General features: G+C 44.4%; 1 protein-coding gene across 1 annotated transcript in view; it reads right to left on the minus strand.

The window, feature by feature from the left end:
- Positions 1–3,949: 3,949 nt before the first annotated feature.
- The window catches only part of LOC135873820 (ATP-dependent translocase ABCB1-like), a 78,540-nt gene continuing 55,771 nt past the window's right edge, over positions 3,950–26,718 (minus strand). The window contains exons 20-27 of the mRNA XM_065398434.1: positions 23,778–23,981; positions 16,650–16,750; positions 14,564–14,704; positions 10,256–10,412; positions 7,865–8,062; positions 6,776–6,982; positions 5,675–5,821; positions 3,950–4,147 (exon numbers count right to left, since the gene is read on the minus strand). Of these exons, the coding sequence (XP_065254506.1) occupies positions 3,950–4,147; positions 5,675–5,821; positions 6,776–6,982; positions 7,865–8,062; positions 10,256–10,412; positions 14,564–14,704; positions 16,650–16,750; positions 23,778–23,981 (1,353 nt within the window). The remainder of the gene's footprint in view (positions 4,148–5,674; positions 5,822–6,775; positions 6,983–7,864; positions 8,063–10,255; positions 10,413–14,563; positions 14,705–16,649; positions 16,751–23,777; positions 23,982–26,718) is intronic.

A 26,718-nucleotide genomic window follows, 5' to 3' on the forward strand; every position in this document is an offset into this window, starting at 1 on the left:
CCTGGGCTCGGGAGCAGCCCATAAGTTCAGAGAACATGTCCTCTCGCGTCTTCTTCTTCCTCCGCCTAATGTGCGCTAGCCTCTGGGAGTGTGATGCCAGGCTGGGTTGGGAGACAGTTGCAGATGTGGCTGTGGGAATGAGGAAAAGGCAGTGAATTCCTCCGAAAGATAAATGTAGTTGTGAATCAAGAACATAGTCTTTCTCTGTGAACAAGACCATGAACCACACCTATCACATGTGCACTGAGGACAAGGTCGAATTTTCGAACCTCGCCTTCAGTGCCTGGGCTTTTGCACTGCCGATCTGGGAACCGGGGCAGGACACGGTACTCTCTGTAGCAGGCAAACATGGTAAGCCGTAGACTTGTGGCAGATTAAAACTTTAGGAGTACCACTGGCCACCTTTCACATTGAAAGCACTGCCAGTCTGTGCTGCCAGCAATCGGCCAAGCAGGAACTCTGGCCCTGTCCCACCCCCTCGCGGATGTGCCAGGGAAAGATCCCTGGATGCTGGCCCTCTCCCGCCCCCACCGCGTGGCTGTAAACCAGCGGTCACAGTTCTGTAAAGGAACTTGTTGCAAGCAGTCCCAATACTAACAGTCCCCTACCTAATTCAAAGCAGGTTGTCATGAGCGACATTACTCTCATGAGGATCCCGGACACCGAGATCCAAAGGATGCTTCGAGAGAGCCTGCAGAGACCGGGGCCCTATGCCGCCATGCTATGCAAGTCACTCATACCAGAGTACCTGCTTGTCTCCTGGCGCGGGAACGTCTCGTACTTCGGAGGACCAAGTAAAGCCGCTCTCCCCAGGAACCTGATGAACAGGCTATCCCATTACTTGCAGGAGAGCTTTGTGGAGATGTCCGTGGAGGACTACTGCTCTATCCCCGGACATAGACAGGATTTTCATCTAGCTGCAGTAGCAGGGACTAAAGAGTGGAGCAGCTTGGGCAGCACAATCATGCACAACCGGACACTGTTTGATTTTTTTATAAATAGTTGTTACTGATTACTTAAGCGCCCAGGGGGAAGAAATCATGAATCACAGATTGTTATTAGTCTTAATATTCAAGTTTTGTAAAAAATAAAGGTTTATATGTTTAAAGCACTTACCGCTTGATCCTTCCCCTGAATCTGTGTCCGGGTTACATGCTGGGGAGGGTTGGTAGGGGATCTCTGTAAGGGTGATGAAGAGCTCCTGGCTGTCGGGGAAATCAGCTTGGTAAGCGCTGTCGACTGCCTCGTCCTCCTCATCTCCTTCCTCTTCTTCCCCGTCCGCTAACATGTCCGAGGAAGCGGCCGTCGACAATATCCCATCCTCAGAGTCCACGGTCAGTGGTGGGGTAGTGGTGGCGGCCGCACCAAGGATGGAATGCAGTGCCTCGTAGAAACTGGATGTGTGGGGCTGGGATCCGGAGCGTCCATTTGCCTGTTTGGTCTTCTGATAGCCTTGTCTCAGCTCCTTGATTTTCACGCGGCACTGCGTTGCATCCCGGCTGTATCCTCTCTCTGCCATGGCTTTAGAGATCTTCTCATAGATCTTTGCGTTCCGTCTTTTGGAGCGCAGCTCGGAAAGCACGGACTCATCGCCCCACACAGCGATGAGATCCAAGACTTCCCGATCAGTCCATGCTGGGGCCCTCTTTCTATTCTGGGATTGCACGGCCATCTCGGCTGGAGAGCTCTGCATCGTTGCCACTGCTGCTGAGCTTGCCACGCTGTCCAAACAGGAAATGAGATTCAAACTGCCCAGACAGGAAAAGGAATTCAAATTTTCCCGGGCCTTTTCCTGTGTGGCTGGTCAGAGCATCCGAGCTCGGACTGCTGTCCAGAGCGTCAACAGAGTGGTGCACTGTGGGATAGCTCCCGGAGCTATTACCATCGATTTCCATCCACACCAAGCCTAATTCGATATGGCCATGTCGAATTTAGAGCTACTCCCCTCGTTGGGGAGGAGTACAGAAGTCGAATTTAAGAGCCCTCTATGTCGAACTAAATAGCCTCGTGGTGTGGACGGGTGCAGGGTTAATTTGATTTAACGGTGCTAAATTCGACATAAATGCCTAGTGTAGACCAGGCCTAAAATACACTAACTAGCAAGAGCTGGTTGTTCTGGCCCCAGAAACTTCTAATCCCACAATATTTTAAAGAATGATCTGATACTTGACACTTCCAGGCCTTTTATGTCAAAACAATTTTTCCAGCAATACAGACTTGATTGAATTTGGCTGGCTATTGCCACAGAAGAATGCACTGATGAACAACATTAAGCAACATGCCAAGAATGATGTACGTACAATCATCTTCCTGTATGTCATATGTAATGCTGATACCTTTCTCTAAGATGGCAAAATGATAGGACCACATGTCTAATGGATGTGGCAGCTCATATGTACTGTCGGTTGACCAAAGCAGAGCCCTTTTCTAAACCTTTAATGTCCAATTGTGCATGTCTCCTCAAATGTTTTGCCCAGCTCTATTCAAACAAGTTCAAAATTAACAGATTGGAAGCAGATTGAGCAGTGAAGCATTTTGGCCTCTACTCTACATTATCTGTGTTGATGTGACTATGAGATCCCATTAACTAGCTACAGATGTTCTATAGTTCATATATTACATGGTCTTAAAATAAACTAAGTTTGGCAATCCTCTCTGTGTAATATTTGAATGATTTTCCACATTATTTATTATATGCTTCACCTTTACAGTAAACAGACTTAACAATTGGTTCCAGTGTAAAAACAAAGCCAGACAAAGGGACACATTTGATCCCAGTTTGGATAATGGGGAAATACTGTGAGAACAGCCATTGATTTCTCTATGACCAGAGGTGGAAAGTCACTTTCCTGCACACGTCACGGTGGTGCCAGCAGAAACTGACCAGCCCTTCCCAATGTGTCTACAGAGGCTCAATGCTCCATAGTGGGAGTAGCCCTTCCTGGTAGCTGCTGAGAAAAGCTGATTGGGGATGAGGATGAATGGGGAAGAGTGATCACATGTATTTTGGCGAGGTTGAGAGCAAAGTTTAAATGTTTTTATATTTTGTTTCCCTCATAGACCTAGAAGGAGGGAAACAAAGGAGCAAAAGACATTATAATTTTTAATTTCTGTCTGTCACAAGTAAGCAGAAGCATCTGAAAGTGTGAAATATTCCAAGCTCCTGTAAGGTATAAATACTAAACAAAAACCAAAGGTGGTTTTGATTTTGTCCTTGGCAAACCAAAAGTTGAGTTTGCCAGAAGCAAACCCAAAACAGGGCTGCCCGAGTCTGTCTGTCTGTCTCTCTCATGACATATGTTCCTCAACTGTTGTTTTAAGCATGATGGTTGACTATATTAAGGGAAAAAAACTCTGATAATAAAATATTATAACAGAGCTGTGTAAACCACTATGACTATAGAAGGTTCGATCAACATTTCTAAAACTCCATTTAAAAAGCTGAAAAAAATGTTTAAATCTAACTTCATATGGTAACCCCACCCCAGTTTTTTGTTTAATGTCAATCATGTAAATAATTATTTATCAGCTCCAAAAGGAGCCATCATGGTCACTGGGCCAATAATAATAATTTGTCTTTTTGAAATAGCCTTAATGATTTCAAAAGAACCAGTAAGTTCCGTTAGGTCAATAATACAGGTTTTAACAATAATTTATAAACAAACAGTTTGTGATCTATTTTGTCAATATATATTTCCAGGAAAGGCTTGTTATCATTAATATAAAAGCAGTTTAAAATTAACCAACACGCCCCAAAGGATTTTACCAATAGGATTAAGTAATACTAAAGCTGTGACAAAAGGAAAAAATAAATGTCTCTTCTCTGTTTTTTACTACATGCCTGTGTTTTGAACCTGCAGACATCTCAGTAATGAGGTGCATCCTTAATATTACTTAGCTGTGGGTTGTGTGTGTATTTATATAAATAGATTAGTTTGTAACATTAATGTTAATGAGAAACTTGTGCATTTACAAGTGCATAGTAATGTCCTTCCTTTGCCAGCAGCTGGCTGTGAGTCCCTTGTTCCACTACTTTTCCATTATGAATCACTGCTATGACATCAGCGTTCTGGACGGTCGTCAAGCGCTGAGCAATAATAATGCAGGTTCGACCCTTCCTGGCATCGTCCAAGGCTTTCTGGACAATCTGCAGACAGATGCAGAGAAAAACTTATTACTTGGAGAATCTTCCCGTTCACCTTTGCCTTTATAGTTCACATTATCACTTGGGTGTTCCTCACTGGGGTTTAGGAGTCAGTACTTCCCATGCATGAAGGAGGCCTCAAACACAGGGGCCTGATATTCCAACCTTTATTTGTGTGAGTAATTCGACTGAAGTCATTGAGACTACTCTCATGAACAAAGGCTAGCAGAATGAGCTCCATAAGGATCTAGTTTGGACCAACATAAAACGTAGATTAACATGCAACACAACTAATTTGCAGAGGTGTAATGAATTGTCTGTGATATTGGCTGCTTACCAAATGTGTGTGTTCTATTTGACATTGCATGCTGTCTGTTTCCAACTACATGCCAAATTTAGAGAAAATAACAACCTCTGACCTCCCTGCCATATGCACTTGTCCACGTGTTTGTCAGTCAGACATGCACAATACTTAGATCAGTTTGGAGAAAGCAGACCAGCCAAATACATAGACATGACTAAAACTTGCATGTTCATTGATAGTACCAGCAATGCCAGACACTTCTTGTTGTCCATAAAAATCCAAAATTCAGGATCCTGACATCTGGCTCACAACTGGATGGCGGTTTGCATGGTGGCATTTTTCACTTCTACTGCATCCCCATCCAAATGAACAGTTTATTCGTCCCTATGGAGTCTCCCCCTCTCCTGGAGATGGTGGATGCAGTGAGGAAGCTCAGCCAGCTCAGCAACAGAGGATAGCTTAATTACTCTCTCTTCACTGCACAACATCTCCTGAGAGGTGGGAGGTGTTGCTGAAGCCTTTTTTCCAAGCCAGCTCCTCCTGCATGTCACCTCTTACCCTCTGAACGCAGGTGGATAAAAGGACTGGGAAGCGGACAGAGGCAGGACAACATTAAACTTCTTCATTGTTCCATTCTGTCCTGACAGCCAGCAGTTCTACTGGCAGAGTGGATCCCTCTCGGTCTCTGTAGCAACACCTGTTCACCCAGACAGAGCAGGAAATAGTGCAGAAAGAGACCCACTTTGCTGCTAGTGCTGCTGGCTGAAGGGAAGAGGACGGAGCTGGTGACTTGCCTTACAAGGCCTCCTCTAGTAGATCACAGTCTACTGTTTGAAGACACCTGTCTCAAACTCAAAGCTGCTAATTATGAATGGGATTTTCCAAAGTGCTCAGCATTGGCCTAACTGTGAACCCATTAAAAGTCCCATTGATTTCATAACTGACTTTGAAGGAACTGAGGCAGGCCCAAACTGAGGAGTTCTGAAAATCCCACTTTGTCTCCAGCCCCAAGTGTTGCTGACTACCATCAACTCCCAATTTAGACACCAGGAGTTGAAGGCACTCTACACCTTGCAAAAGCAGGCCGTAGACAGAGAGTGAACTAAGGATTGTTCTGTGAAACTTTCAAAATTGTATTGTAGATGGAGCGCCTGTGCTCTTGCAGTGAAGCGTTCGAACCCCGTAATTTTGTGTATATTATAAATGGTAGAATGCATATTACTAACCTTTTCACTTTCCATGTCAAGAGCAGATGTGGCTTCATCCAGAAGCAGAACTGCTGGCTTACGAACTAGAGCACGAGCAATTGCTATTCTTTGTTTCTGACCTCCAGAAAGTTGTGCTCCTTTGTCACCCACTCGGGTATTATACTTCTGTATAAGTAAATATTCATTGTGAAGGAAAGTTAGAAACAGAAAGTTATATTTTTAATAGCAGATAATGTACTATATTAAGCATTTCCACCATGAAAGAAAAACGAATAATGTAATGGTTTTTAATAAAAAATAAAATTTTATAAGATCTAATTAACTGTTTGAATCAAAATGCAGATCTACAGCTACACATATTGATAACTGCTCTGTAATGAAAATTCATTTCAGCATTAGAAAAAGACTAACTCCTAAGTGGTGCAACCACTGATGTGTCTAGTCAAAGACACCTGTACTTAAACATATAGATCTCAAGAGACTTTTATAATTTCAAGGCCCTAGAGACCCACACTCAGGAGGTGACCGTTTATTTCTTACACATCCAAAACTTTCTTCTAAGTACATTTTCAAAAACTAGGTGGTCATGAAAAAGAAATATTGTTTTTTTCAATTCCATGCAACTCTACAGGAAGCCCGATTTCTCTGGGCTTTTCCAAGGTCTTTCTCCCCTTTGAGAACTAAGTCCATGGCAAACATGAAGGTTAAGATGTACTTGAAACATTTTACCTTTCAGATAAGACTAAAACTAGAGAAAATTTCTGCCAAAAAAGGAAAAAGAATTGGCAAAGTTTATGAGGAAATGAAAATAAAGGTTTAGAATCGAATGTCTCTTTTATAGTTGTTATAGAACATCACTGTGGTAGAGGAAAACAAGAAAACTGGAGCTCAGATTTTGCATTTGAATTAGCTAATTATGACTGCGTATGTGTTAATACATATTGCAAGTTACATTTTTAAACATCAGCTTCCTATTTTCCTCTTTGAGAATTGTAAACACAAAAAAATAAGCTTTTTTTTTTTTTTTAAAGCATATTGTTTTGCATTAATGGGAGTTGCTTAGATAAGTCACAGTGAGTATTTACCCCACACTGAGACTGGAAAGACTTTTTCATTTACCTCTGGGAGATTTTCTATGAAGGTGTGAATATTTGCTGCTTTAGCTGCCTCTTCAACTTCCTCCTGACTGACAACCCTACTGTTGTCTCCGTACTGGATATTTCCAGCAATGCTGCAGTCAAACAAAATAGGCTCCTGTGACACAATACCCAATTTGGACCTTAACCATTGCAAATGCAAAGACTTGGTATCGAACCCATCTGCAAACTAGAAACAGAAAAAGGGAAAAATCATTCCCTGCAGAATGCAATACTCCTCCTCAGGCGTACAATGTACATGTGAAACACCAATCTGTAAAAATCCTCTGACCTGTGTTAGAGTTACAGTAAAAGTAAAGTGGTTAGTGAACCACTTCTGATCAAATAATAGATGATCAGATCTTTCATCCAAACTTGAACTGAACCAAAACTCTGAAAATTCAAAAGAAGCTCAGATAATCTTTTCTTCTCAGAAGTATTTTTTTGTGCACGTCTGCTCTGCTAGCTTCCGTAATAGATGTGGAATTGCCAGTCTATAATGAGATGTGCCCACAGAATTTCCATCTTTACTGATGATGGCAGGTACCAGAGATCTCATGAGAAAGTCTGTTCATGAGCTTCTTAGACCTAGACGGTTGAAGAGCTCCAATAAGAATCCACATCTTTGGGCATTTATTCAAACGTCCTTTGACTCACCATCTCTAGGCTATTCTTCTTGGAGCTCTCATCATCATTAATAGGACTTGCATCAAAAGTCTCATCAAGTGATGAATTAGACCTCAAATTGTGTCATGTTAACATGACTACAGGACTAGTGGCAAGGGTTACATTATGGGAAGTATATTCTAATGTCCCCTCCAATATATCAAGTAAATCAACCAAGAGATGCCTTCCAGTGATCTAAAGCCAGGATGGGGAGTCAGAAGATCCAAAGTTCTACTCCCGGCTCTACCTTAAGGAAGTCCCAAGTCTTCTCTGCAGTACCCGGACCTGTAACAACACTTATCCACCTCAAAAGGGGTGTTGTGCGGATGATATAATGTTTGTAAAATACTTTGAAGAACAGTTCTATAATCTCTTAGCGTTAACAGCTTCACAAATCTTTTCTTACCACTTGTCCTGCCATAGGGTCATAAAATCTCTCCAGCAGCTGAATGGATGTGCTTTTGCCACAACCACTGCTCCCCACCAAGGCTAGCGTCTGTCCTTTATTAACCTTCACGCTGAGTCCTTGCAAAACTTGAGCTTCTGGTCGTGTAGGGTATATAAAATGGATGTCCCTGAATTCAATGTTGCCATCAAACTGACTCTGGAAACGGTAGAAAATACAAATGTATGACAGAAGACCTGTCTATCTTGTACTGAAGCATCAAACACAACTCATTATGGTCATTTAAATGAAGGCGTGACAAGTCAGTTTATTATTGCTTAAATATGCAGTGCGATTGGATTGGTATCTTCTGTGTACGGGACCTCCTTCTTCAGTGGTTCTTTTCTGCATCTCTCTCTCATTTATATCATTCCTTTTCAGCCTGGTTCACAAGGACTATCATTACTTTAGGTAAGTAAACAACCCTAATACCTCTCTTTTATGTCATCATTGCATATAATCCAGACACTATCATTGTGTGTGGAAAACATAGTTCCTGCCCCTGTGAGTTCACTCTCTAAATAGTGTCATTTAAACACATAGTACGCAGGATGAACATAGTACAAGGCAAACATCAGATCTCAGATTGGGTTAAACATTTTTACTTTGGTGGATTATTCATAGTTTTCAAGGACAACTATGTTTTAAGTGTAGGTTTGAATAAGGAAAGGGTAGCTCATTGTCTCTTTTATGTAGGAAGGGAGCTCTGAGTATAAGAGGTAGCAAGGAAGAAGACTTGAAGACAAGGGTGAGTGAAGGAGATGTTAGGAGAGACTGTGGAAGCCTCCTCTGATGCCTGGGGGATGGGACAGCTCTAGGACCACAATACCAGCACTGCGAGTACAATGGGCTCTTACAGCACCTAGAGAACTGGACTTTCAAGGTTTAAACTCTTTGGGCCAAATCTTAGCTTCACTGAAGTCAAAGGCAGCTGCTTCACTGGCATCAGGATTTGGCCCAGAGTGGTTTCACTTTCAGTTAACATCTTTATCCGCAAGAAGATATTTCCCCTGGAGCATTAATAGTCTGGGCATGTGGAGCTGATTCAGGAAAGTAGTCAAGCACATGTGTGACTTAAAGTTGTGCACATGAATTACTGGCATGCTTACAGTATGTGCCTGAGTCCTTTTCTGAATCGAGGCCACTATCCAAAAGCTAGAATTCTAAAGCAATTTCAAGTTTCTGAAAGGCTGGTTCTGCTTGTAAAAGCATTTATGAATAGCACTGAGAGACAATATGAAATGTATTCAGTTTACAAATACAAAGATGAGTTTCTAACTGTCAACACTGGACTTTGAGAGACAAGCTGGGTTCTTTCCATCTCACGTATAATCACCAGGAACAAAAGGTTCTGCAGGCCAAGTTACGTCCTCATTAATACTTGTGCAACCCCTTTGACTTGAATGAGGTTACTCAAATGTTGTATGCAGTGTTGTTATAGCCGTGTCAGTCCCAGGATATTAGAGAGTCAACGTGGGTGAAGTAATATCTTTTATTGGACCAACTTCTGTTGGTGAGAGAGACAAGCTTTTGAGCTTATACAGAACTGAAGAAGAGCTCTGTGTAAGCTTGACAGCTTGTCTCTCTCACCAACAGAATTTGGTTCATTGAAAGATATTAACTCACCCACCTTGACTCTCTGTTACACAGATGTAACCGACTGGAACTTAGCAAACAAGTCTGCTGATAATGCACAAGAAGGAATAGACTCTAACTCACTCTCCCCCACAGCTGCATAGTTTACAGGCCTAAAAAGCAGCGAAAACATACTTGTATTACTAAAGAAAGCAGTTATAACTCTGGGCTTGTCTTCACTACCAGGGAGATGGACACTGCTGCAACTGATTCAGCGGGTGTCGATAGCGGAGTGCTCTCTGATCGAGTCTGGTACTCCACTGGAACGAGAAGCGTAAGGTAAGTCGATGGGAGAGCATCTCCCGTCAACGCAGCACAATGAAGACACCGCGGTAAGTCGACCTCAGCTACATCGAACTCAATTACATTATTCACATAGCTGGAGTAGCGTAACTTAGGTCGACTTACCCCGGTAGCGTAGACAAGGCCTCAGAATACATCCAACGGACAGAACAGGTGAATGAAATGTCATTCTTCCAGTCATCTTTCAAAACAGAACCGCACTTAAAAGTATTCTATTAATTTCTCAAGCAAAAAGGTATTAAATGGCACTGGGCAAATATAAAATTATTAAGTTATTGCTGTTCAATTTTACCCTACCTGTCTGGTCCTGTCTTCTGTGACATTGCAAAAGGCAATTTAATAAGATTAATACAATTAAGGACAATACAGTACCACCAGGTTTGTTAGTTTCAAGGACTTTCTGAAGGGCCTTACCAGTTTTGTACCCTCTTCACTATAGCTGTCAATTAAGGGTTTCCGATCCAAAAGCTGAAAGATTCGTTGGGAAGAAACTTTAGCTTTGCCAAAATCTGGTGCCAAAGAAGTGGACTGCCCAACATTTATAACACCGTATAGAACTGAGAGGAAGGCTCTGAAAACCAAACACAAAACATCTTTCAGTTCATCTAAAGAGAGACTTTTTTATTATTGTTCATAAATTACAAATATTGTTTTCCTTATTTAACACTATCTATAAATCTGAGAACTGTGACATTTTTACAACTTTATGGTTTAGAAAAATTACACACAAAGGATTAGAAAGAGAGGTTTACAGCTACAAACATTTTTAGGGGTGACTTAGGCCTGGTCCACACTACGAGTTTAGGTCGACTTTAGCAGCATTAAATCGAATTAAGCCTGGACACGTCCACACGACGAAGCCCTTTTTTTCGACATCTTTATTAAGGGGACATTCAGAGGTGCCCGTTCCTGCTCGGCTGAACAGAAATGTTCCCCGCTGTTAGCCACGTGGTGGGGGGGAGGGGTGAAGTGATCATCCCAGAGAATTGGGTGTGTGGGGGGGGGGCGGGGTAGTTGGGTTTGTGCTGCATGTTAACTCGGAAACCGCAGCCCCTCCTTTTACATTGCAAACCCATTTTAAATGGCCAACCCAACGGGTCCTTGGTATGGGAAATGAGGGCGCTGCTGTTTGAAAGTTAAAAAAGCCAAAAGACTGTGGCTTACCATGGCTGCCTGCAAGCCGAATTCTGTTGCCTGGCACTGCGTGAGTGATCTCTCACACCAAACCGGCAGGCCCTCAATATAAGAGGAAAAATGCGACCTTGTAACGAAAGCACATGTGCTGTGTAATGTGAACAGCAAAATTTAACGTGAAAGAGTGTACCCATTGTTCTCTAAAATGTGTCTTTTTTTTAACTACCTCTCCCTTCTCCTCCACCAGCTGCAAATGTTTCTCCTTCGCAGAGGCTAGTGAAGATTAGAAGGAGAAAATGGCGGACTCGAGATGATATGTTCTTGGAGCTCCAGATGTCCTCCCACGCTGACAGAGCACAGCAGAATGCATGGAGGCAGTCAATGTCAGAGTGCAAAAAAGCACAATATGAATGAGAGGAGAGGTGGCGGGCTGAATCGCGGGCTGAAGAGAGCAAGTGGTGGGCTGAAGAGGATAGGTGGCATCAGCTTGCTGACAGAAGGCAAGAGTCGATGCTCCGGCTGCTGGAGCATCAAACTGAAATGCTCCGGCTGCTGGAGCATCAAACTGAAATGCTCCAGCGTATGGTTGAGCTGCAGGAAAGTCATCAGGAGCAGAGACCGCCACTACAGCCCCTGTGTAACCAACAGCCCTCCTCCCCAAGTTCCATAGCCTCCTCACCCAGACGCCCAAGAACACGGTGGGGGGGCCTCCGGCTACCCAGCCACTCCACCCCCGATGGCTGGCCTTCAATAAGAGTTAAAGTTTTAAAGTTTTAAACTGCCGTGTATCCTTGTCCTTCCCTCCTCCCCCACCCCACCCAGCGCTTCCCTCCTCCCCCACCCTTCCTGGGCTACCTTGGCAGTTATCCCCGTAGTTGTGTGATGAATTAATAAAGAATGCATGAATGTGAAGTAACAATGACTTTATTGCCTCTGCAAGCGGTGCTCGAAGGGGAGAGGGGAGGGTGGTTAGCTTACAGGGAAGTAGAGTGAACCGGGGGTGGGAGGGTTCATCAAGGAGAAACAAACAGAAGTTTCACACTGTAGCCGGGCCAGTCACAAAACTCGTGTTCAATGCTTCTCTGATGCGCACCGCGCCCTGCTGTACTCTTCTAACCGCCCTGGTGTCTGGCTGCGCGTAATCAGCGGCCAGGCAATTTGCCTCAACCTCCCACCCCGCCATAAATGTCTCCCCCTTACTCTCACAGATATTGTGGAGCGCACAGCAAGCAGCAATAACAATTGGAATATTGGCTTCGCTGAGGTGTATTCGAGTCAGTAAACTGCGCCAGCGCGCTTTTAAACGTCCAAATGCACATTCCACCACCATTCGGCACTTGCTCAGCCTATAGTTGAACAGGTCCTGACTCCTGTCCAGGCTGCCTGTGTACAGCTTCATGAGCCATGGCATTAAGGGATAGGCTGGGTCCCCAAGGATCACGATAGGCATTTCAACATCCCCAACGGTTATTTTCTGGTCCGGGAAGAAAGTCCCTTCCTCCAGCTTTTGAAACAGACCAGAGTTCCTGAAGACGCGAGCATCATGTACCTTTCCCGGCCATCCCACGTTGATGTTAGTGAAATGTCCCTTGTGATCCACCAGGGCTTGCAGCAGCATTGAAAAGTACCCCTTGCGGTTTATGTACTCGGTGGCTTGGTGCTTCGGTGACAAGATAGGGATATGGGTTCCGGCTATCGCCCCACCACAGTTTGCCAATCCCATTGCATCAAAGCCATCCACTATGGCCTGCACGTTTCCCAGAGTCACTACCCTTGATATCAGCAGGTCTTTGATTGCGTTGGCTACTTGGATCACAGCAGCCCCCACAGTAGATTTGCCCACTCCAAATTGATTCCCGACTGACCGGTAGCTGTCTGGCGTTGCAAGCTTCCACAGGGCTATCGCCACTCGCTTCTCAACTGTGAGGGCTGCTCTCATCCTGGTATTCTGGCGCTTCAGGGCAGGGGAAAGCAAGTCACAAAGTTCCATGAAAGTGCCCTTACGCATGCGAAAGTTTCGCAGCCACTGGGAATCATCCCACACCTGCAACACGATGCGGTCCCACCAGTCTGTGCTTGTTTCCCAGGCCCAGAATCGGCATTCCACACCATGAACCTGCCCCAGTAACACCATGATTTGCACATTGCTGGGGCCTGTACTTTGTGAGAGGTCTATGTCCATGTCAATTTCCTCATCACTCTCGTCGCCGCGCTGCAATCGCCTCCTCGCCTGGTTTTGCTTTGGCATGTTCTGGCTCTGCATATACTCCAGGACAATGCGCGTGGTGTTCATAGTGCTCATAATTGCCGCGGTGATCTGAGGGGGCTCCATGATCCCAGTGCTATGGCATCTGTGCTGAAAAAAGGCGCGAAACTATTGTCTGACGGAGGGAGGGAGGGAGGGAGGGGCGAGTGACGACATGGCTTACAGGTACAGGGAATTAAAATCAACAAAGGTGGCTGTGCATCAGGGAGAAACACAAACAACTGTCACACAGAATGGCCCCCCCAAACATTGAACTCAAAACCCTGGGTTTAGCAGGCCATTGATTTCACGGAGGGAGGGGGAAGCAAATGAATACAGAACAAATCTGGTCCATCTATTTTTTACATCTTAAGCTGGCAGCAGACGTTGCAGCATGACTGATAGCCATCGGCATCTTCTGGATGCTTGGCAGAAAATGATGTACTACGACTGCTAGCCATCATCGTCAAGACGGTTCAATAGGCCAGGAGACAAAACATGTCTGCCCAGGTGCCTCTGATTGAACTCACTGAGGAATACGACGATGACGGCTACCAGTCATACTGCACCGTCTACTGCCAAAAGGCAATTAGCTGCTGCTGTGTAGCAATGCAGTACCACGTCTGCCGGCACCCAGATGACATGGTGACAGTGAGCTGAGCTGAGCTGAGCGGGCTCCATGCTTGCCGTGGTATGTTGTCTGCACAGGTAACCCAGGTAAAAAGGCACGAATCGATTGTCTGCCGTTGCTCTGATGGAGGGGGAGGGGCCTGACAACATGTACCCAGAACCACTCACGACACTGTTTTTGCATCATCAGGCATTGGGATCTCAACCCAGAATTCCAATGGGCAGCGGAGACTGCGGGAACTGTGGGATAGCTACCCACAGTGCAACGCTCCAGAAGTCGACGCTAGCCTCAGTACTGTGGACGCGGTCCGCTGACTTAATGCACTTAGAGCATTTAATGTGGGGACACACACAATTGACTGTATAAAACCGATTTCTATAAAACCGGTTTCTATAAATTCGACCTAATTTTGTAGTGTAGACATATCCTAATGGTATGTAATTTCTCCACGCAGAAGCATTTCACAAAGCCCGTTGTCTGCAATGAAGTGTCAACAGTAAAAGTTTCTCCATAGTAAATAAACTGAGCCAGGCTCTATACATGCCAACACACCTGTTTCAAGCTTCCTCTCCCAGAAATAACTCTTCTGCCTGAATTGAACTCCTGACCAGATTCTAAACAGTTGGACCTCTTGCACTATTGCCTTAGTAACTAGACTTATACACAACTACCATGTGTTGAAATCACTGTCTTTGGACTGATGTGTACTCACATAAATACATTTTCAAAGTTTGTATAACAATTAGCAATGAGCCATGCCCCGAATCTGAAGATTGCTGCCTCAAGAAAGTAGGTTGCACATTGGGCTATTCCATAAGTAAGTCCATATAGGGGGGCTTTTGTTAGAGAGTCCCTGATAAAAAAAAAAAGATTTATGTTAAAGGAAAAAATTGTCATGAAATGCCAAGAACAGAGACTGGCCGGGAGAAGGTCAGACCTTTGGATTAGGGGTGGCAAACCATATACCTCACTCACTCAAATAATAAATAATAATTAATAAAGCTGCATGCTAGGGGCTCCATGAAGGTGCCTCTGGAGAGAACTTATGGCAAATGAGACCCCTTCATCCCAACCAGCTGTTTGTTGGATAGGACCTTATGATAAAATTCCCTTTAATAGTCATAACATTTTAACACTTGAATGCTGGTTTCCAGAATAAATGTTTATGGATGGCCAAGGATCTGACACAAAGCAAATTGATAATTTCGATAAGTCTCTTATGATCTTTGAATGCTTGAATTTTTGGACAATTTGGATAAATGTAGTGGTCACCATAGAACAGTCAATGTGTACAACACAGCATAACTGAAGCACTGCAGATATTGCCTGTTCTGAGTACAGGAGGGGAAAAAGTAGCAACTCAGACACCCTGTACAGTGGTGACTTTTAAATGGTGACCAATGTTGTTGTGTGGGATGGTAAAACTGGTTCACCTTAATTATGTGCAGACCTTGCTGTGACAAAGAAACTGGCAAAATGATTTTTCAACAGAAAACGCAATTTCTGCATATTTGAAAATTTCCATTGGGAAAAAGGTAACAAAATATTTTATTCTGGGTTGGTTTGACCTGAATTGAAATATTTCTGCTTTGCACGCATAGCCATGTGACTCCGATAATGCATTTTGCCAGTCAGTCAGAGGGGAGACCACACTGCATCATGGGAGATATACTCCAACCAGGGAGCCTGGCCCATAAGAGAGGCAATGTTCCAAAACAGGGAAATGCAGTTTGATGTTGAACTAGATAGAAACAAAAAGTTTCAGGTCAGTTAAAGAAAAGAAAATTAAATATTTCAATTATTTGGGAATATAAAAATATTTTGTTTGGAGAAAAAATGCAAAAATGGAATGATTTGCCATTTCTAAATTGAAATTTTTCTAAAAAACTTTTCTTTCCGTGAAAATTTTTTTATATATTTTCACATTTTGTCTCACTTCAGAGCAAAACAGAGGTTGAAATATTAGAATTTCCCACAGGATAGAAATTCAGATTTTCACTCATCTCTAGTGCTCATATATTTTTAAAATGTTTTTCAAAATAGTTTCTCTAAAAATCATAATATTGTGATACAATGATCTGAGAGGACTAGAGACAAGTGCTAAAGCTGAGAATCCCATTTCTCCAATGAAATATAGATTTTTTTTCTCATACTGATGGTTTATAGAATATTGAATCATAAAACTGTCATTGGCAGAGGACTATAATTTTCAATCCCTACTTTTACTTAAAGCATATTTAAGGGGAAAGAAACAAAATGGATGTTAGATCATTTCATTTAAATAAAATGGAGACTAGGAAAGTGTCTGACATATTTGGATATTAGAAGTTAGCCCCTGCAGTGGTTAGCTTGTAGAGTGTGAATGAAAAGGCCAAAGGGGAAAAAGAAATGCACCTTATTTCAAGACCTGCAAGTCCTTACTTGTAGTTAAAGTCATAATATATGGTGACGTTATGTAGTAGAAAGTCTTTGCCACTTGATCCATGAAGCTCATTCTGCTGCAGTACTTGTGAAGCAAGTAAATATCCCATATTCATGTTAATAAAAACTTTATACCAGGTCATTACATCCTCTCTCACACACAAATATTACATCACACACAATAGCATCTAAGAATGTATTTTAAAGAAACAGAGTAAATACATTTTACCCTGCCAAAATCTTTTCAAATCATTTATATGTTTAATATTTTCAGTCTGAAAATGAATGTAATATGAATAAATCTTGAGTTGTTTTAAATTAAGAAAATATGTATTCATTGCTTTTAAAAAACAGAATTGTCTGAGAGCAAATCCTACCTGTATGGACCATTCAAACTTGCATTATATCTCTCATAGAATGCATCTTCACTAGTTAATGAAGCCACAGTTCTTATATTTTCAACCGCTTCCATTGAAATCTAAATCGGGAGACAAGACAGCTATGAAGTATTCTCTTATGTTTGAGTCTCCTCCTACCACTACGTAGTTAGCACATCTGTAGCACTTTTCATCTTTCGCTCTCCAAGTGTTTTTCTTTTAAAAAAAGGAGATTAAGTATCATTCACAGGGAAACTGAGGCACAACCATTAAATTATTTTCCTAAGGTCACACAGTGGTCTTTCTACTAAGCCAACGTGGCTGCTATGTGATTCCTAAGTATTCCTCCCCCACCTGTACATTTTGTTGCACAGCAGCATTAGCTGGCACTATAGAAGCCATTAAAAGGTAAGAAGTTGCTCCTTGCTCTGAGTACACATATCCCAGGCAGCAGCTCACTGGAGGGCTGCATGCTACCTTGGTTATGCAGCCTGAGCGGCACATTGAGCTGGGTGAGCCCCACACTCCTACTACCCACCTCCAGTGGGGACTCCTGCTCCTGCTTCTGCCAGGCTTCCCCAGCCATGTGCCAGGCCCAGCCAGTCCACCCCCATCCAAACCAGGCCCTTCCCCCACACACTTTGGCCAGCACTCCCACAGGGGTGACGTGTATCTTTGCTTTTCATTTTCTGGATTTCAGATGTTTGAATTTGCATATTCTTTAGCCCTCCTGATCCTGGCTTCATTGGAGGGCAAGGTGAGAGGCTCAGACACTCCAAGAAGAGCAGGGTCCATAGATCCCAGCTCACATGGAGGAGCAGGGCTCCCCCAGATCCAAGCACACACAGAAGGGGAGAATTCAGGGCTGACAGCCCACCCCCAAATCCTCAACTTCCTCTGCCACCCCTCACATTCCCCATCCTCTCCCCTCACACTCTCCCAATCCCCACCCTCCCCCTTATTTGAGCCCCTAACCCTTCTTCCCTCCCCCACCACCCATCCTCATTAATCCCCCTCCTCATGTGCCGGCTTCCTCCTTTCCCCAGGGGTGCTCAAACCCCCGCTCAGCTCCAGGCCCCACCCCCACTCCACCCAGTCCCCCAAAGCCCCACCCCTATCCCGCCTCTTCCCACCCAGCTTATTCCCACCCAGTTCCTCCCCCTCCCCCGAGCGGACCTCATCCCCACTGCTTTCCCTTTCCCCACAGCATACCGCGGAACAGCAGATTGTGGTGGGCAGGAAGCGCTGGGAGGGAGAGGGAAGGAGTTGATCGGCGGGGCCACCGGTGGGTGGGAGGCACTGGGAGGGAAGGGATGGAGCTGGCTGCCAGTGGGTGCTAAGCATCCACCAATTTTTTTCCACCCACAGAGTCAGCACCTATGCCCCCATCCCTTGCTCTAGACCCCAAACAGCCCCTTCTTCCCACTTACTCTTACATGGCAATCACCCCTTGTAATTAATTTTCTTTTCAAACATAGTTTGAGAGCCTTCTTAATTATCAGCTGTGCTCAGATTCCATTTCTCCAAATTAAAACAAAAGTTTACATTTCATTTTCAGATTTCTGCTCAGGGTGAGCTTACAACTTCAAAGTTGCTAAAATCTGTGAACTTAATTTTTTCCCCCTGGAGGCTGTGGGGAACCCCATACTCAAATGACCCATCTTTGGATCACTCACCCTACCCTATGCTTTCATGACACATAGCAAATTTCAAGACAATCTGTGTAAACACACAGATTTTAGCATACTTAGTAGTCATCCTTTAAACAGGAAGGGCTTCCCCACCTTAGCTAGAGCAGAGCTGGTGCTCAGTTGAAATACTGTATAAAATTAGAAGGCCAGTGGAGCAGAGGTGCTCCACACATCCATCAGCATCATAATAGTCTCAGAGAGCTGTGAAATGGCCCATTCATTTCAATGAGATGTTCTCAGCTGAAAGTGAACACCCAGCCTGAATTCAGCCAGAATCTAGCTCTGAGTAGGGTGACCAGACAGCAAGTGTGAAAAATCGGGACGGGGTGGGGAGTAATAGGCACCTATATAAGACAAAGCCCCGAACATCAGGACAGTCCCTCTAAAATTGAGACACCTGGTCACCTAGCTCTGAGACATATGAACTGCATCATTCATGCCAGTGGATTTTTCCATTCCCCCTCCCCAAGACTGTAGAGTTTCTGACATGCCCATTCTCAGCTCCTCACCCCTCTCTCAGCAGTGTATTCTTGGGGCATACTCTGAGCATGCCTGTTCTAAGCTTCCCACTCAGAGCACCCGGATTTCCCTGATCCAAGCTCACATGGGGAGAGGTAGAGAGAGGGGGCCAGACTCCCTTAGAGGGACAAAGCACCCCAGATTCCAATTCATGTGAGGAGGTAGGGAGGGGGGCTTAGATGTCTCCAGAAAGCAATGCCTACTGCAGACCCTGGCTCACATGAGAGGGGGCATGGAAGGCAGATAGATCCCCACAGCTGGGCAAGGTAGCTTCAGAGCCTGGCAAACAGAGGGGGGTCAGGTGCAGGGCTCAGACACCCCCAGAGAGGCAAGCCCCCCCCCCCAATTTCCACCTCACATGCAGGGAGTGGACAGAGAAGCTAAGACTCCCCTAGAGAGCTAGGGGGTCCCCGAGATTCAAGCACACACACAAAAGGGACAGACGGGGAGAATGTGGAGCTGCCCCTATTCCCTCCAGACCCTCTGCAACAAACCCTCATGTCTGCTTCCCAGTATCCATTCCCCAAACCCAAACTCCTCTACCACCCGTTCCCATTTATCTCCCTCCCCATAATCCCCCCTCTTCTCTGTGCAGCCCCAAACCCCTCTCACCCTATTCCCTTAACTCCTCCATCCCCTAAAATGCTCCTCTCTTGCCAGCAAGCATTTGCATGCCTATATTTTAAAACAAAAATACTTTGATGACATTACACCCTCCTCCAAAATAAAAGCCTGATAGTAACAGATTTTAGCAACATGCCAGCCAAGCTTTCCCAGGTTTTCAGCAAAGGGGGGCCGTGAACTGTCACTAGCTGGGGGAGTTCAGGAACAAACACTTACTGTGCATCTCTTCAGTCTATCCAGCTGCTTTGACCATATTCTACCTGCAAATCCTTTGGGGTTCTTTTTACATACGTGCTCAATGTAACTTGTGGAGTGCTTGACCTTTACTCAAGAGCCTAAATGGATGGCCAAACTCTTTTGCTGATAATGTTCTGAATCTTGCTTCCCCCAAAGGGCTAATGGATGCCATGCATTCTCTGGAGGTAACCCTCAAGTGAGTGAGACCCTTGTGCCAGGATTAGACCCATGGTCTGATCTCTAGATGTGGGCAAAAAAACATTTCTAGAACGAACCTTTAGAAAAGCTGATTATTGGGTGGGAAATAACATCTTGTAAACCCCTTGGTCAAATGACCCCAAATTTGGATCACTACACGTATCTTGCACCCCCATAAGGTTCACCAATTTATAGTGGTGCACCTCAGGAGATGGTAGGGTAGGGTTAGTGACCCAAACTTGATATCTGTTGAGCCAGACGTTCTGGAGATATAAGCCCTAAAAACAGCCATTTTTAAAAAAAAGTTTCTACGTGGTGGGTGTTTAAAAAAACCCAAAAATTTAGAGCTAGAACTCTAGATCTAGAATTCATAGGTAGATACTAAGGACTGGAAGATGAATCATAGACCACTGGATGGCTGTGAACTCACCCTTCAATTAACACTGCTAAAGATAAGTTAATTACAACACCCACCTAAGACAAAAGGAATTTTGAACTGAGTGGCTGGAGATTGCTACAATGTGAGAGTCATAGGAGGTAATTTCATTTTGGGAGAAATGCAATCAAAGCATTTGGGTGGAAAATTGGATGTGTAAACTTTCTTGGAATGAGGGTTGCCACTTGCCAAACCTCCAGGATTGTCCTGGAGTTTCCCAGAATTAAAGTATCAGAGGAGTAGCTGTGTTAGTCTGTATCCACAAAGCCACCAGACTCCTCGTTGTTTTTCAGGAATTAAAGATTAATCTTTAAAGATTGTGTCATGTGAGGAAACCTCCAGGAATAGGTTCAACCAGAATTGGCAACCCTGCTGGGAGGGTGGATTGGGGTAACTAGGAATAGGTGGTAGGGGAGATAAGCGGTTCAGGTGATGGAGGCACGTGACCCCCCAGCTCTGCCAGTGCACCCCCAGCCGTGCACTGCAACCCATGTGCCCCCTTTGCCAATAAACTCAAGCCATCCTGCACCTCAACCTTCCTGCACCCCAACCCCCAGCTTGGTCTTGGCATCCTAACTCCCTGCATCCCACAGCTGTCTTTGCACCCCAACCCCTCATGCACCCCAACTTTCCTGCAGCCCCAGCCCTTCCAGTGTACCCCAACCTTCCTATACCCCACCTCTACCAGTGGACCTGACCCATTGCACCTCCCAGCTCTGTCAGTGCACCCCAACACTACAGGAAAGCTACTGGACGCACATTAATTGGAGAGTTCATGGCCTACCAGAAACCATTACAAGCTCTGACATGGCACTGTTCTTGGAGATGGGGCACATCTATCGGAAAGGGGTCAGAGGATTTTTCTCTCAAACATAAAATTGTCAGTGTTTTGGAACACAAACCCTATCTGTGATTTCTCCCACCAGCCTGCTACAAACTCCACCCTCTAGCCATTCTGAAACACGACCAGGAACACTATGCCACTGGAACACAGCTGTCCTTCACCCCAGGCACTGCATGTGAGTCAGATTAGAGGAGGGAGGAAGTGACAGCAATAGAAAAGTTAGTACACAGGGAGTGAAAACTTCAGGGAGAGGTGTTCCCTGCTTGCAACAGGGAGGCCTCTGTATGGTAGTGGGGACAGGGGAATGTAGTGAATGGGTCAGAGGCATGCTGGGGGAGGTGTGCTGAAGCAGGGCTGGTGAGACACAGCTGATGAATGTGTGTGTCAGGGGGTGCAGCTGGCTCAGTATGCTAATTGTGGAACACTAGATGTACAACTACCTATATGGCCACTACCTCCTAACGCCACCAGAGCTTTTCCTGTTTAAAAAAAAAACAAACACAAAAAACCTTGGAAATTCCATGGCAAAGAACGCCGTTAAATGCAGAGTTAAGGTTGCTTGTGGGTATGTCGTACCCCTGCAGAATGCTGTGTGGAACAAAACTCAAACTACTGAAAACCAGGAGATGCACAAGTAAGGTTGTGCATGCAAGCTTACCTCTGCCCTCTTTCCGCAGTGCCCAGTTAACACACATACCTTTGCTCTGCCAACCCCGCAGCCGCTGACATGTACAAGCTCTTCACGTCCTTTTACAGCCCATTCACTGTCACCCACAGGATTCCATCTAACAATATTACAGGACAAGAAAAAAAAAAAAAAAAAAAGGCTGCCCACCCCATGTTCCATCTGTTCCATGGAGCTGGCAGTAGCCAATGGGAATTATTTGCATATACTCCAGTTGCAATAAGGATGCTAGGTGTACCCACACTAAATGGTAGAGACGGTAGTTGGGCCTGCTTGGTAAGTGTGTTGGTGATGTGAGGACATGTGGAACACTCTGAGGTATGTGAGAGAGCAGAGCAGAACTTCGGACAGGAGGAACTCTGTGTTTTCCACCCTCCGATGTCTGAACAAAGGGAGGAGCTAGGTATGTACCTTCAGGATCCTGTGTGCATCAGTACAGTGCAGAATCATTAGCAGGGCACAGGGGCTGTATTAGAAAGGGTATTTTCAGTAGCGAGCTGGCATATGAGCAATCTAAGCATTTATTATCTATGCACACTCCAGGCAAAGTGAGTGTGCTCAGTGGCAGATGGAGCTGTACTGAAGAGCGGAGGAAGTAGTTAGCTCTGCTTGGTAGGTGTGTTAGCGAGATCTATGGATGACTTGGAGATGTCTGACAGAGCTGTGACTGAGATATGAGGAGATCTGTGTGTGTGTGTGGAAAGGCACGAGGTGGATGTGTACCTTCAGGATGAAGTATGTCTCAGTTCTATGTGGAATTGTGTAGGTTATGTCAGTAACAGGGCACGGGGCTTTAATTATAAAGGATATTGTCAGCTGTGAGGTGGAATTTGAAAGGATTCTAATGCTTTCAGGATGGCTAAGTGAAAGTGTAGGTTGAGATGGTATCCTGTATGTAACAGTCGCCCTACACTTAAGCTGGGAGGTGCGAGTCCCAGCTCGCATAGATGTACCCACTGTGCATAGCTAGGGTGGCACGAGCAGTGGCTTGAGCTACCCGCATGAGTACAAACCCACCCAGACCCCCTGGGCACATACTACTTGTGAGGCTCGCCCAAGCCACCGTCCTGGCTACACTGCTCTTTTTAGTGCACTAGCTCAAGCAGAGCTAGCATGGGTATGTCTATGAGACCTGGGAATCACCTCCCAGCTGAGATGTACCATCAGGGCACGGGAGCTGTAAAAGGCTGTAAAGCGGTTCTCACATTGTACATGTATGATATTCTTTCTGGGGAGTTCGCGAAGTGTGACAGTGAAGTGGAACCTTCTGAATCTTTATAGTGCCACGGGCCAGTGAGAGTACATGCACAGTGAGGCATAGCTGAAAGAGGCTAGAGGGAAGCTAGCATGGTCAACCTTCCCCTACCCGTTTTTGTCCTTTCATAGTGTTAGATGGAATCCTGGGGGTGACATTGAATGGACTAGAGAAGAAAGTGAAGAGCTTGAATATTTCAGCAACTGTGGGGTCGGCAGAGTAAAGGTACGTGTGTTAACAGGGAGCACTGGGGAATTACTGAAAGAGGGCAGAGTTAAGGTTGCATCAGCAACCTTAACTGTGCAATTCCTGATGTTCAGAAGTTTGAGTTTTGCTCAACTCAAGGTTCTCCAAGGGGACGACATGCCACCAAGCAACCTTAACTTTGTGTTAAAATTCAATAGCAAAAAAATGATGTTAAGGCAATATGAGTAACTGTGTGGATTTTAAAGCAATAAGAAAAGTCATCCTCAACCTTAACTAGAGTGGAGCTAGCATCCCACTATAATAGAATGTCTCTCTTTATCACTGTTTTATTTAATATATTTCAGAGTAATTTCTGTAGAAAATCATCACTGACAATGTTGTCCTTAAAACGATATAACATTATACCCATTTAGTTTATATTGGAGATCTTACTCTGCCGGCCTCTTCCAAAGCTTTTTGATCTTTTGATGCCTGACCAGCCACAGAGCTCAGTCGAATAGCACTTGCAGCAATAACGAAAGGAATGCAGGCCACGATAAGCAAAGTTAATCGCCAGTCATATACAAAAGCAATAATGATGGCGGTCAGAAGGGTAGAGGCAGTCTTAGTGAACAAGCCAAGTCGGCTTCCAGTAGCCTATTAAAAGCAAAAGAGTCCAAAGTTAGAGTTAGTGTCTTAATTCCTAAGACACAAAATAGAGATCAAATGTATGAAATCATTGTTCACTCAGGATCAAATATTCAGAGGGAGAAGAATCGTAAATGTTGTGCATTTAAAATGGACAATTGTATATGCAAAAACCCATATGGACAATTACGTATGCAAATACCCCTAGCTGTGGGTGAGGTTCAGGAAGCCTGATGAAAATGTGGCCACATGGGCTCAATTCAACAAAAAATATCAGGGTCCTCCTGTGCCACAACAAGGCACAGAAATCATGAAGAGCCAACAGCCTCTAATTTGGGGCATGTCAGTTATTGGGTGCCCAGCTTAAGGCACCTAGGGCCTGATTATCATAGGTGCTGTATATCAGCTGGAGATAATGGAAGCTGCAGGTTCCTTTAATTAGGTACTTTGTTTTCAGCAGTGTTAGCAGCAGGAAATGAGCGTTCACACCAAAGAGCTCTTCTCTCCCTGAGGATCTGCACATCCATGTCATCAAGAAATGTAAAAGTGATAATTGGCACAAGGGATCTCTGTAAACTGTGACAATACTCACGGCTCAGCTGAGAAAATAGTGGATTTTCCAGCTGGGGACCAAAGTGGAAAATGGGTGGGGCGGGGGGGGGGAGGGAAATGATTCGATTAGCTCTGAAACAATAAAAAAAAAATTCTTTGGTCGAATAAAAAAATAGTAATTTCAAATTGACCAAAACATTTTGGTTGACTAAAAACTCCCCCCGCCACACACACAATTTTTTTTTTGATTGATTTGGCCATTTTGCAGTGTTTTTCTTCTCTTTTTTATTTGGTCAAATTTGAAAATGAAATGCCATTTCAAAACAAAAGTAGAAATGGCATATGTTTAAATGGTCAAAATGAAACATTTAGACTTAAATCAAATCTCCCTTCCTATCTCTTTTGACTATTAGTCACATTTTACCTGAATTCATGAATAGATTTGGGGTCCCTAAAAATACATATTTCAGCAAAAATACCATTCACTGAAAACATGTGGGTCAGTTCTACTCATGCCTGCAGATGAAATGGAAAGTTCTGTGGAAACAATCCATCTTTCAAATATCGCACTGTGGACAAACCAAGAAAACCTTGGGTGGGAAGTATGAGTCCTTCTTTGCTAGCCAGAGGCTTTCCTGCTCTCAAGAGACTTGTGTTCAATAAAATTATAAAACCAAACCAATGCCAAGATGAATTATTGCCATGTACTCTAGGGGCTTATACATAAAGATCACTGTGAGACTTCAGCTAGCACAACATACTTTTAGTTACTTAGCAGTAGCCGTGTTGGTTCCAGGTGATTAGAGATACAAGGTAGGTGAGGTAATATCTTTTATTGGCCCAGCTTCTCTTGGTGAAGAAGACCTAAAGAGCTCTGTGTAAGCTCGAACGCTTGCCTCTCTCACCAACAGAAGTTTGTACAATACAAGATATTACCTTACCCACCTTGTCTCTCACTCACTGATATTTCTTTGTTCTCCGGAGCAGGGGCTCTCACCCCTTTTCTTTCTGAGGTCCCCCCCCAACATGCTATAAAAACTTAATGGCCCATCTGTGCCACAATGACTGGTTTTCTGCATATAAAAGCCAGGGCCAGCATTATGGGGTAGCAAGCAGGGCAATTACTGGGGCTCCATGTCACAGGGTCCCCCACGAAGCTACATTGTTCAGGCTTTGGCTTCATCCCCATGTGGTGCGGCTCAGGGCCTTGGGCTTCAGCCCCATGAGGTGGGGCTTTGGCTTTCTGCCCTTGGCCCCAGCGAGTCTAATGCTGGCCCTGCTTTGCGGACCCCCTGAAACCTGCTCGCAGCCGATTGAGAACCACTGCTCCGGAGAATGCAATGTTCTGATGTTCATTTTGATCTATTAAGCTTTTTTATAGTTTGGATCCCATGCACCTGTTTTACCTTGACAGCTGGGATGATGGACCTTGTCCTCAAGAATTAAGTTGCAGTTTTTAAAGATTCAAGTAATTGTACGTTTGGTCAAATATTTGATTGATTCCCACCCTGTGCTGGCCAGTAAAGAGGAGATGGGAGGGAGTATGAAATCTAGTGAGTCTGAGGATCTAGTGAGTCTAGTGAATCCGGGAGTCGAGGAAGCATTTTTTTTATTTTGTTAAGACAATTGAAGTAGAAATTTAATTTTATTTTAAACTATTGAATAAATAAGGAAACTTATTACTCTTTGCTCATCAGTGAATTTATTTTAAAAAGAATGGCTGATGCGTCAGAATTTTTTTGATGGAGTCGTGGTGGGAAGGAAAGGGGAGATTGGCAAATTCTGCAGAATTTGCCACTTACCTGCAGGATTTTCAGTGGCTCCTATCCTACACCACTCCCCCAAGTCACACAGTCTCTCGTGCTTCTGCCATCACTGATACTCTGTATTAATGACAACTCACTTCACCCCATAAAGCCCACATAAACAGGCTTCCTGTGTATGAAATGCAGTGGACAGAGCTGGGAAGAAGAAATGTACCCATGTCAACATGAGGCCAGGGCATTGGCTGCAATGCAATTCTCCCACACTACAGCCCCTCCAAGCAACTGAAGTGGGGCTTTAGGGCCACTTCATACACTGAAGACTTTGCTCCATCATGCAGTTTAAGTGGTGCAGAAGTGCTTACACTGGCCCTTGGACATGGCTAACTTTTAGAGTTACTAAGGTGTTTACTTAGCCGCTTACAGCAAGG

Source organism: Emys orbicularis, chromosome 2 (assembly GCF_028017835.1).
Source record: "Emys orbicularis isolate rEmyOrb1 chromosome 2, rEmyOrb1.hap1, whole genome shotgun sequence".
Lineage (NCBI taxonomy): Eukaryota > Metazoa > Chordata > Testudines > Emydidae > Emys > Emys orbicularis.